Raw genomic sequence first — 13,009 nt, forward strand, 5'->3', positions numbered from 1 at the left:
GAGGGGCGTGAGGAGTTAGCCGGAGATTGATGCCCTCTTTACTTTTCGAAGGATTGAAGAGAACAGGTGCTACTTTTGCGGTTACGAGAATCACAGGTGCGTGTATTTCATCTTTTAAATTAGATTTCTTTTTTTTATTTAGCTCGAGGAGGTTTTGCTATTTGTTCTTTTATAGACCGTGTGTCTGGAACGCAATTTATACAAATTTGATCTTTTCTCGTTCCCCTCGGATGTTTGATAAAAGTGGGTGAGGCAGATTGGGAACAAGTTTTGGGGCCAGAGAAAGGCAATGCACCTTTGCCTTCTCATGTTTGTTTTGCTAACAAACTTTATATGGAAAAATGTTTTCCAGTGTTGCTGGCTTATTTTTTAGTGTCCGTGTAGTGTAACCTGTCAACCGCTTTATCTGATTTCTATGGTTTTGCATTTATTTATTCCACATCTGCTTCATATCCTCTTGTTGCCAATTTTCTTTTGTAATATACTGTATCTAAACTGGTGGTGTTTGTACCCCATTTAAGCTTGTTGAGTTTGTGTTAAATAAGCCAGCGGATTTAAAAATTCCTGAACTTTTATTAAAACTTCCAGTTCACTTTATTGACGTTTAAGGTGGGGTTCAGTGGCTCCAGACCATTACTAAACCAATCGTTTACTCTCGGCTTAAAAAAGGGTGTGCCCAGGGAGTGTTAGTGTACAGGTGTAAGCAAAAAAATCAATTTTTCTGTACTTACTGTACCATTTATTACTAGCGAATCGTATGCTTGAATGACTCAAAGCACAGTTATTACGCAAATGTGTCAGTTGGTGAGTGTAAACCTTCATATTGTTTTACAACAGTGCAGTTTTTCTTCGGAATAGTTTTAATTTTGAGACGCTTCAGTGGTTCCAACATGGGCTGGTCTGCATAGAGTTCTCTCCATGTCACCGTGGGTTTTTCTTCATTTACGCCGACAACACCAAATCCTTAAAATTGTGCGTGACAGTCACTGGAAACTGTAAATGAGCTTCTTAGAAGTGAGTGTAGTTGCTTGTGTCTTGTGATGGACGTGCCCTAATCCTCCGGAACAGACATTTTGATAAGCAGATGTGAAAATTGATGAACTTCAAATTTTCTTTTTGTTAATGTGCATCAATTCATTTTCTAGACTGCTTATCAATTAAAAGTATCTAGCTGTTGCCTAAAATGGAAGTTGATGATAACAGTAATATGTATCATTATAATGTATACCATACAATGTATACAATTTTTGGCATTATAGCAGTGCAACAGTTGCTGTACTGTATTTTGGCAATGTCCTACACTTTTGTGTGCAGTTTACATCTTCTCTTCTCTTCCCATTTCCTTGGGGACTACCAGATTGTTTCTGTTTTGGAAAGGCATGCAGTTGGACATTCTATACTAGCAGCCCCAGAAAAGGTAGAATTACTGCAGGTTTTTGTTGCAGTCAGTCTATGAATGAAAAATGAAATTACACTTGTAAATGAACCATTTCGCTCTTTTTAACTACTTTGTTTATTGTTAGGCATGGTTTTGTGTTTAGTTAATCATACAAATTAACCCATATTTGTCTTGTGGTGGTCTGTTTTAGTCTCTTCGTTTTGACATATAGAGCATTTTTTCCTTTCTGACGGAAATTTTAAAGAATTATCCACCATTACAGATGTTAATGATGAACTGGTACTTGTCATTTACATTTCTCATAGTAAATGGCCTGTAATTTAGGAAGAAAGTTGTCAGGATGAAAATAGACAGTTACTCAAAAATTACTCAAGTGGGTGTTGATATTTTAAATAATAAATAAATATAAATTTCACATACAATAAATTGAGCAAAAAGTCAATAATGAGTCGAGAGGTGTGAGGAGGAGGTTGGGAGCGTGCCCACCACACAACAGCCCTCCTGGATTGGGACCCGAGTACAGTGGTCAGCACCACACTGGAACAGTGTGAGGTGCCAATCCTGCCACCAAACCCCCAATTTTTCCCTGTCATTTGGAGGACCTTATCGCAGTGCTGGATGCAGATTAACGTCATACCCTGGTGAATCAATTGCAGGTTAAGGGCCTTGTTCAGGGTGTTCCACAATTGAAAACCTGCAGCAATATGTCAGTGGATTTCATTCCCCTGACTCCCCAGCCAGTTCTAATCTCTGTGGGGTTGAACAGTTCATTTGTATGTGTAAACTAATCATGAGTTGTCTCATGTTAGGGCTAGTTTCTGCTTGGCATTGTTGCTGATGGGATCAGCTTAAACCTTGACCTGAATACATCAGAACTGTTTTGCAGGCATACTATACTGTTAATGTATTCCTTTTCAATTGGGTACTTTTACTTGCTTCATCTTTAGTTTGGTTAATGGTTTTAGTGGTATTTGGTATACTTCATTGGTAAAGCATTGCAATTCAGAACACAAAATTGGCAGTTTGTCACTTAAACTGTGCGTGCACCTATTATAAAAATCCATCCATCCATCCATTTTCCAACCCGCTGAATCCGAATAGGGTCACGGGGGTCTGCTGGAGCCAATCCCAGCCAACACAGGGCACAAGGCAGGAACCAATCCTGGGCAGGGTGCCAACCCACCGCAGCCTATTATAAAAATTTTGTATGTAAACAATTGTTCTGTACCTTAACTTTTTAAGTCATTTTGGAATAAAGTTCCATCAAATATGTTCCAAAACAATCATTAAACCAAGATTTTTGCAATGCCAAATTGTTCACTTTATTACTCGTTTTAATATTGCTAAATACCTTTTCCACAACATTTATGAGATCCCATTGCTGTATTTCTTCAAACGTTACATTAATGAAAAAAATATCTACATTATTTTTAGTGACATCGTTGGGTGGGGCTTCAGTGTTCAGCTTCTGATCATCCTGAGATGCCCCCCACTGTTCTGTCTGAGTGACATGTGTGACTTGCGCAAAACTCCAAGGGACACATACATACATTATAACACACACACTTCTTTGCTCTGATTTGTGTATAAGACTTGTGTAAAACCTCAAGGGGGACACCCCACCTTTGATCATGTATGAGAGCGTGTGTGCCTTACTTTTTTTTCTTGTTTGATTATACACCCTCTTCGATAGCATACAATTTTGCAACTCATTGCCCTGTCAAAGACAACGCAAAATACAACATTTTTTCAATGAGCACAGACTTTTTTTTTTTTTTTTTTTTAAGTATAATCGACCTTGAAGTGTTCATTTAAACGTTAACCCCATATTACTGTTTAATCCAAAAGCTTCTGTTCATTAAAATGACACAGTTTATAGTTCTGAGCTTTCCAGTGCTTACAGGATGGTTGATGATCAGGCTGGAAAACTGTGAATATTTAACTACAGGGTGTCAGAATACCAAAGGTAAATACTGTATACATACTGTACTGTAACTTTGAAAAATTAGTTTATTTTAAACAACTTTATAAATTGAGTTTCCATTCACTTAAATATATTTTATTTATTTGTTTTAAATCTTTAAATATTTAGCCAATTACAAATTGGCACTGTAGAAGTATGGATGTGTGCATGACTGAGCCCTGTGATGGATTGGTGGCTTGATCTTGCCTCATTTCTGGCTTGTGTCAAGTCCTGTTGGGATGTAACCCCCCCCATTCTCGCACTCTGATTCATCTGAAACAAAAAGTGATTTCTTCAGGTATCTGTTTTATAAATAATTGGGAGCTTGGTTGAAGTGACAAACAGGCCATTTTAAAAATCTGCAGCAGACCTTGCAATCTGCCACAGTGCAATTTCCATACCAGAGTTTGATGCAGCTGGACTGTTCACTGTGTATTATCGGAAGAGTTTTTTTTTTTTTTCTTTTTGGATCAAACCTTTATTGAAAGGCAGAAAATCTTTACATATAATAACAAATTCTCTGTCGATCTTATGCTGAGTGTTCCAAAAAGGTCCAATTTAAAAACAGGAAGATTTCCAGACAGAAAGAAAGTAGGTATTGGAAGACTTCCAGCGAGAGACAAGGGAGCAGTTCTCCGTAAGTCACACAGCCTCTTCTGGATTGCAGAAAGATGGAGTGAAGAGAGCTCTTGCAGTATAAAAATTTGAGGAAGAAGAAAAGTTAGTAGAGAATATAGGTGAATTAGTAGAAGTTAGTGATGATGCAAAATAACAGATTGACTTTCCTCATCTTTCTTAGAAAGTGAAGGCCAAGTCTTAAAGTAATTTGTTCTTTGTACAGGACATGATTATAATGTCAACAAGGGCATGTAGATGGCAGATTGTTGTGAATCAGGAATAAGTGTAATGCTGACTCGTTTATGTTGTTGTAGCATGCTCTTTATTTGGAGTAATCTGATTTGTATTTAGGGTGGCACAGTGGTAGCGCTGCTGCCTCGCAGTTAGGAGACCCGGGTTCGCTTCTCAGGTTCTCCCTGCGTGGAGTTTGCATGTTCTCTCCATGTCTGCGTGGGTTTCCTCCAGGTGCTCCGGTTTTCTCCCACAGTCCAAAGACATACAGGTTAGGTGCATTGGCGATCCTAAATTGTCCCTAGTATATTTCTTGTTGTGTGTGTGTGTGCCCTGCGGTGGGCTGGCGCCCTGCCCAGGGGTTTGTTCCTGCCTTGCGCCCTGTGTTAACTGGAATTGGCTCCAGCAGAACCCCATGACCCTGTAGTTAGGATATAGCGGGTTGTATAATGGATGGATGGATGATTTGTATTTATTTAACATGGAATGTAATCGATGTGTGCTGTATAAGAAAAAAATGAGTTTAATTGGGATAGGAATCTAGGATGATAGGACTATGAGGTGGAAGTGTTATGCTCTGCAACACCATGCCACTGTAACTGATGTTTATACACTGCCTAAATGCTATATGGAGAATAATGCTTTAATTGTACTAACTCTTTCTAATAATAACAGTCTTTGTGAATTTAATAAGTACTTTTTTCAATTCTATTTAAAAACTAACACCTCTTTGCCATTTTAAGTCAATTTTATTTGTAGAGCACATTTAAAAACAATAGATGTCAACCAAAATGCTGTACAGCTTCCATAAATACACCTTATGCACACACACACACACACACACTATATATATATATATATATATATATATATATATATATATATATATATATATATATATATATATATATAATATACATAGCAAATAAAGCTTAAGTCTAGATCTTGGCACAACAAATAACTTCTGGTCAGAGGACCTCAGTGCACACATCTTATTTTATTTTCTCTTACTAACTCCTGGCAGAAGTTCTTGTCTGTTGATTCCTTGAACTGTAACAGTTTTGATTAATAAGTTATTCATTTATGGGATAAAATGCAGCTACTGTATGTTGACCATTGTCTCAATATGAATTTAACTTCCTGTGGTACATTGCATATTGTAGTCTGTTACAAATTGTTACATATTTTTGGCTTAAGTCCAAGTCTCATCCATCTTCTTTATTTACCTGCTAAATTTACATGAAAGTTGTGTAGGGGCTCTATGTATGTGTTTTTTTTAAAAAAAAAAACTACATCCCCCTCTTTATGTAAATCTGCATGACCTGAGCCTCATTCAAACGAGGAGGAGGTGAATGGAGGTTTAATTGTGACATCACTTCACAATGTTCCCCAGATGGTTATGGAAATGTTTAACCCTTCACCTGTGTCATTTTAAAAGATAGGGAAAATTTTAGTAATATAGTGACCATAATATGCTCTGGAATCATTTGAACAGAAGAGAGACATGCAAAAGATGAATTAAAAACTACATAACTGAAGTTAATTATAAAGGTGCAGAGAGTGATTGTTAAACCATGTGATAGGTTGTCAGTCCTAGTATGGCTTTCACTGGAAAGAGTTTAAAGGACCAATGTTTTTTCCAGCTTCAAGCTGACGTACTGTATATTGCAATGATGATATGAAAAAATAAAGTATTGTAGACGAGTATTATGTGAAATTCAGAATTTCACAGTTCAAGAACTGTGTGCTTGTGAGCTACATGTGCAGTTTTCTTAGACCTTGCATTGCATTTTAGCCTAGTGGAAGCTAGACTACCTTCTAGTGCACCTCATCTGGGCAGGCTGGTTGGATTCAGGCCTACTTCCCTGGCTGTCTTAAAAGGCTTTACAACAGTTTGGCTACTTGGGAGATACATCATAGCACCGTGATGCTCATCCTAGCAACTCATTGACTCAACATTGAGAAAGAAAAATGAACCTGTGATACACTCAAAAGTTTAAAAATATATAGTAAGGGTAGGGTAGAATAAGGCAGGTGTTATTTCACTTCATTTTGTACAGTGATTGCTTTTTTTTTTTTTTTTTTGCTTTTTTTAATCTCCAGTTGTTGCCAAATTCCAGAGCACTTTTTTATTATAGATATTAATTCACGAAAATGCCTTCCTGCAATAGTTTAGTGTATTTTAAGCACTCATAATCTTCATAGTAACATCTAAGTTTTGTATTTTACAAAATTTTGAAAGAACTATTTAAATGGATAAAGAGTGACATATTTTCAAGTTGTGGAATTTAAAACAACTTTTCTATTAATTTTTTTCAGTCTTTCCTTGGGTTATTTGATCCAATGAGGATACAAACACAGGGATTCTAGCGCCAACCATTTACTGTGCAAGGCAAGTTAAAAAAAAATCCATTCAAGTAAAAATTAAAGCTTACAATAAATCAATGCCTCTACTGTGTTTCTGTAGCAGTTTGTCATTAGATGGTCTCTTTGTTTCTCAAAGTAACACACAGTTACTTTATATGGGAGTATGAATGGTTACTTATACCAAATCAATATATAGAACTAAATATGCATCGTGCAAATGACAAACATGAAAGTAATTGTGTACATAATATACCACAGTACTGTTTTAGAGCATTCCATTCCTTATTAAGCCTTTAAAAAATAATTCAAAAGGTTAGGATTCTTATTCCTTTCAAACAAGCGAATATTGCCAAAAAAAATTGGTAGTCTCCTAATGTGAGCTGTTTTATCTAGGTTTTATTGTCTGTCCATTTTCGTGCTGATCATTCTGCTTACTAAAACACATTCATGTATATATTGTAGCCCATTACTGTCATTGCAAAACACATTTATGCTTGTATGCGAGTGAGTTTCATGAGTAGCTGAATACCTTTTTTAAGTCAAATTTCTGAATTTGTGTCATTGTTTATTATTCTGCAGTTTTCTTTTCTCCCACTGTGATTGCTACTTCCAGCCTGAAAAAGTTTGCTTTGACTGGACAGAACTAGACACTAAAAATGGGCAAACTGATTTTCTAGACTGTAGATCTTTATAAATGTACAAATGTCTAACATTTTGAGTTGTCAGGATCATCTGCTTGTTCAAAGGGCAAATATTATTTTGTCATTTCTGTTTAGTGTGTTTGAAATTGATCCACAATATACTGATGAGTGCTGGAATAGTATAAATTTGTTTTACTCCCATGCTATTTGGAGAGTAAAGCACTGCATGTGCAGGCTTACCTTTGATGCTGCATTATATACTTGGGTGGTTGTTTGGGTATATGTGTGTATTTTATTGCTGTTTGCTTTTTGGTTGGTGAATTTCAAGCTTTTGCAGTGTTTTCATTCAAACTTGTCATTTACAATTTTCTGTATGTATTGCAGAGATGTCTGTCAAGAAAGACAAGCAACATAATATGTAATGTTTTTGCAAGAAAGAAAACATAGTAATGTGCTTTTTGTGATCACTATATAGATGAGGCACATTACCATCAGAAACGTACTTGGTCAAAATGTAGAATAGTAATCCTTCACAGCTTGTATATTTACCCTCGGAAAAGGCTTGGATATACCAGTACTTTGTAATTTTTCTGTATGTATGACAGTATTAATATTGCATCCTCACTTTGAGAAACAAATTAGCAAGTGTGTACAACAAATGCTTATTTACCTTGTAATATCATTGAATCTTTGTTTTTCTGTTATGTTCAGTGTTTCTGTGTTATTTATTTGACAAATGATTTATAAATAAATAAAAGTAAACAATTTATATAATGAAGGTTATATTAGATAAACTTTATTAATCCCATGGGGAAATGCAGCAGCAAAAACATAAAAGAAACCATCAAGAAATCTGAAAAGTATAAGCTGGAAAATAATGTTGTCTTCATGTTGTACAATAGATTGATATTAATTTACAATATCATTTGAATATAATATTGCTGGCCATTTGCTTATGCTGCATTAATTGTATATGTTGTATAACTGGGATAAACCATTCATATTTTCCTCAAACGGCATGACTACTGTAAAATTGAATGTACCGTTTCTCAGTGGTTGTGTTTCAGAACTTAATTTCGTCAGCAATGCTATAATTTATTACCTAAAATTGATTGTATAAATGTGCTTTTTATACTGATGCTTCATTTTTCTACTTCATGATTAGCATAATTTAGTTGATTAGGCAAATTTGGAGTGGGTGTATGAGCTCAGAGTCATGGTTTGCAGCATTCTATAGAGATTTAGTTCTTGGAATATAAGAAAACACAACATAAAAGGTTATAAATAAAGAGAGAGTTTTGGAACAGAATAAACAGTACATAGTTGTTCTAGTAAGTGACTTATAAAACATTAGATGCTCTACAAAAATGGGGTTTAGCCAGTTGGCATCTACTATATGACATTAATGAGTAGACCACACAGATTATACAAATGTGATTGTTGTGTTGTCATGGTGGTCGATGGTAGACTTCTAAGGCATCCTGGCACTGAGGGTTCTCATGGAGCGCAAACGCGAATATCGGCAGAGTTTCTTTGCAGCCTTTTGTCGAGGGTTGACGGAATCCCCTCAGGGTTGCTGGATATCATGGCTGGCCTGTACACTGGTACTGTGAGTGCTGTGCATAATGGAGGCAGGACCTCTGCGTTTTTCCCAATTGATTCTGGGGTTCGTCAGGGGTGTGTTCTTGCTCCTCTTCTGTTCAATGCTTGTACGGACTGGGTGTTGGGCAAGGTGGTGGGGTCCAGTGGCTGTGGGGCATCTGTTGGTGAAGAAAGATTCCCGGATCTTGACTTTGCTGACGATGCTGTGATCTTCGTGGAGTCAATGGAGGCTCTGATCGGGGTGCTCGAGACTGAGTGAGGAGTCTGAGTGTCTGTGCTTGCGAGTGTCACTGGATAAAAACCAAGATCCAGGCCTTGAATGACCTCTTGGGCACAGCCATGTGCAGTGTGTCTGTTTGTGGAGAGAGTGTTGACCTTGATGAGAAGTTTACTTACCTTGTCAGTGACATTCATGTCTTTGGTGACTTTTCCTGTGAAGTCAGTAAACGGATTGGGAGAGCATGGGGGGGTCATGAGGTCACTGGAAAGGTGTGTGTGGCGCTCCCAATATCTATGCAAAAGGATGAAGTTCCAAATCTTTAGAGTCCTGGTGCTTCCTGTCTTGCTATGTGGTTGCAAGACATGGACACTATCCAGTGACCTGAGACAAAGACTGAACTCCTTTGGTACTGTGTCTCTCCGGAAAATCCTTGGGTACCATTGGTTTGACTTTGTGTTGAATGAGTGGTTGCTCATGGAGTCCCGAATGAGGCACATTACCTGCATTATGAGGGAGCGTCAGTTACGGCACTACGGCCATGTGGCGCTTTTCCCAGAGGGTGATCATTGCTCATAAGATCCTCATTGTTTGGGACCCGAGTGGCTGGACCAGACCAAGGGGTCTCCCACGTAACACCTGGCTGTGGCAGATAGAGGGTTGCAAATCGGGATCCCAAGTTGTTTCGCCACGTAGTGAGTGCGGCAACGCACTATACCAGTGCATGCTCCCCAACTTGACTTGACTTGTTGTCATGGCACCAAAGAATTATTATAGGTATGATAATATAAGAGGTTATTAAACTAGTGAGGTATAAATATATTATTTGCGTCCCCTTACACATTTTTTATAGCTTTGCTTTACTTGATCTAGATCAGCTGTAAAAATCAAATCATTATGAAGATAACCTGTGTAACATTTATTTATAAATTCCTATATGTATTTCTGAAATATTTGTGAATTTGTGCTCACTACATATACAGTAATGCAAGTTTAAAGTCATTTTTGAGAGTATTGCTCCAGCTGTGCAGGTACTCCAACTTTGTTTAAGCATCTCCCCAGAATGTGACACAGAAGTATTTGAGTTCTGCCATTGGCAATGTGAAAGCATTTTCTTTTAAGGAGAGCTTGTAAGCTGTACAGGAATTGCTGAATGATTTCTGGGAGTGTGAAATAGTACCTGAACCACTCAGTCAGTTGTCAGCTTCACTTGGCTTGTTACATTTTCCTTGACAGATCAGGGGGATGAGTGGGTGTATTGCAGAATGAATCAAAGACAGACAGATTTGCCTAACAAGAGTACTGACTTATTTTTTTTTTATATTATTCTTTTGGAATAAAGTGAGTCGCAAAACACTTGACAGCTGGACCATAGTCTCAAAGTCTCCCTTTTAAAAGATCTACCCTAGAAACAATATCAGTATTTATTTAATTTTAGCTTTTCTTTTTTGTTTAAATTGAAAATCTGATAATAATTTTGGCACCAACAGGATCAAATTAAAGTCTTGCTCTTGAACTAAAGCTGAGAGAATACAGTTTTATTTGATCTGACACTTGTATATAAAATGTAAAATCCGAAGAGATTTATTTATTTATGTTGAATTTGATTTGATTGTTCTCTAAGTTTGGTGATACATTGATGGGGTGATTAATGCTGCTGCTTCAGAGATCCAGTGTTCTGTGTTCAAAGCTCTTCTGAACTTGAGAATATTATGCATTTCTGTTTTTTAAATTTATAGTAGATAAATAATAAAACAATGCTAAAGCAGGGACAAAATGTAAGAGGTGAAAGTGATTTAAGATGTGAGATATGAATTTGCAGTATTATCTTTTACAGTTAATTGTGTAACTGAGTAATACTGTTTGGATGAGTCTGGTAAGGTGTATTTGAGTATACCCTGCCATGGACTGATTTTGCATTCAAGATTGGATCCTGTGCCACATTGCAGCTTTGTCAGGATGGGCCCTGACTCATTTTGATTCAAAATATAATTTACTCGGTTCAGCAAGTAGATGGTTGAAAGGATGTTATTGACTGATAAGGAAGTAATTTTTTCAGGAAATCACATCTGTGCTTCATGACTTAAAGTTTTGATTTTGGCAAGAGTTTTAATGATTTTTGACACCTTTTATTTTGTGTGTGTTGCAATGTTGTTGGATTTTTTAACGGATTTTCTCAATTTACACATTGTTTTTCTTTTTGTGGATTCATGTTTTAGTGTATCCAGTCTATAGGATAAGCCTCAGCATCAGACACAATGCAAAAAAAACAAACCTTGGATGTGAGGCCAGACCACTAAAGCACTCAATTGATGTGTCACACTTCGATTTGCTCACAGTATGTCACTTAATACTTGAGAAGTAACCTAGCATGAAAATGTGGAAGGCAACTGAAGTGCTTTTATAAAAATCATAAGCTGTACAGACAAACTCAATAGAGTGAGTAAGCTACTGACTAAAAACTTCATTTGAGCTGTAACCCAGCAATGTTCAAAATGACACAGTGCCACCTTCCTGAAGTAATGTTTGGATTTGTATATTTTTTCTTATAGTGTTTTTCTGTTTGGATTTACTTGATAGTCATTCTGGATTCCTTTCCCTGACCATATATTTAACAAGGTCTGTTTTGCTATACATCTAGCTAGAAGCAGACAACATGTATTTCTGATGTGGCAGGTGCTAAGCTGAGTTATTAATTACCTCACAGTAGTCGCTGTATTCGTAGTCTGGTGCACATATGTGATATGCTTTAAAGTTCTTTAATTATACATTTGGGACCCCTCATGATATTTATATCCTTGTTTACTGTTTTTTTTTTTTTTAAACTAACATTTTGATGCAGAAGTACGTGAAGCAGCATTTCATGTAATCCATATTTTTTCAAACCATTTAAGATGCAAAGTAAATTATTCAAGACACAATAAATTCCACTTGGTTTAAACTGATTCATTAAGAGAATAGGTAGATAGATATAGTTTTATTTGTTCTTAATTATGTTTTTATAATACATGCAATGCAGAAGTTGCAAATTTCACTTAGATTTTAAATATGTACAAAATTCTTCCAACGTTTACATATTATCCCTGAAATTGGTCTTTCTGTGTACTGTGCGTAAATTACAGTATAACTAATCTAAGGTGTTTCACTAAATTAAGATAGTTTAAATGAATCAAAATGGTGATTTCACATACGTTAACAGAACTGCAATAAGTCATGAATGCTAAAATATGAATGAAGATGTTTTGAGCCATCAAATCTGTTAGTAGTACACATCTTTTATGGCTAGATGTGGTAGCACGGTTCTTAGTGCAGTTACCTCACTGGTCCTGAAGACTGGGTAAAAATTCTGGTCTGCCTATTATTGTCTCTGTGAGTTTAGTGCTTTTTTCCACACTCAATAAAGGGTTCTCATCAGTTGCTCCCTTTTCCTTTGCATGTTCGAAACATGTGCTTTATCTGCCACACTTGGCCTGGCAACTATGAGTTTTCTTACCCATATCTTCGTGGTGGGATATAGACCATCCACTTGTCCACCTCTTAATGAACACACTTGTGAACTCTCCTTCCACATCTCTAGTGTCACTCTTCTCAACCCTTATCTCTTTTTATCTTAGTTATTCTTCACTTAGTCTCTCATCACAAAAATAGATTCCTGTTAACTTTACACTCTATATAATGGTTTATCCATTAGCATCTAACTGGCAAAGCTACATATTTTGGCTGCAGTGATCAAATACTGAATCTTTCCAGGTGTACATGCACCCCTTAGACCTTTATAGTCTTTTAATGCCCAGATATACATGGTAGCTTCCCTGCCTCCTGACTGCTTTTCTTATTTTTGGAGAACCATAGCTCAACCCATCCATTAGCCAGGCAGGATTTGGCCTCTGCCATTCCTTTCTGGTCTTACTCCTAAATAGGTCTCGGCTTCCCCAGACTGTGACCTTGTTCTGCCACCTTTTCTTGCTAGC

The 13,009-nt window shown here is 36.7% G+C and overlaps 1 protein-coding gene across 3 annotated transcripts in view; it reads left to right on the forward strand.

Moving 5' to 3' along the window:
- Nucleotides 1-13,009, forward strand: part of elovl7a (ELOVL fatty acid elongase 7a) — a 40,043-nt gene continuing 27,034 nt past the window's right edge. The window contains exons 1-2 of one of the 3 annotated variants that reach the window (XM_039758719.1): nucleotides 20-96; nucleotides 6,531-6,603. Coding sequence is in view for 1 of the 3 variants with exons in the window: in XM_039758718.1 (XP_039614652.1) it covers nucleotides 30-96 (67 nt within the window). In the remaining 2 variants the exon portion in view is untranslated. Of the gene's footprint in view, nucleotides 97-172; nucleotides 244-6,530; nucleotides 6,604-13,009 lie in introns of those variants that run through there. The other 2 variants (XM_039758720.1, XM_039758718.1) reach the window with 2 other exon arrangements.

This window comes from Polypterus senegalus, chromosome 7 (genome assembly GCF_016835505.1).
Source record: "Polypterus senegalus isolate Bchr_013 chromosome 7, ASM1683550v1, whole genome shotgun sequence".
Classification (NCBI taxonomy): domain Eukaryota; kingdom Metazoa; phylum Chordata; class Cladistia; order Polypteriformes; family Polypteridae; genus Polypterus; species Polypterus senegalus.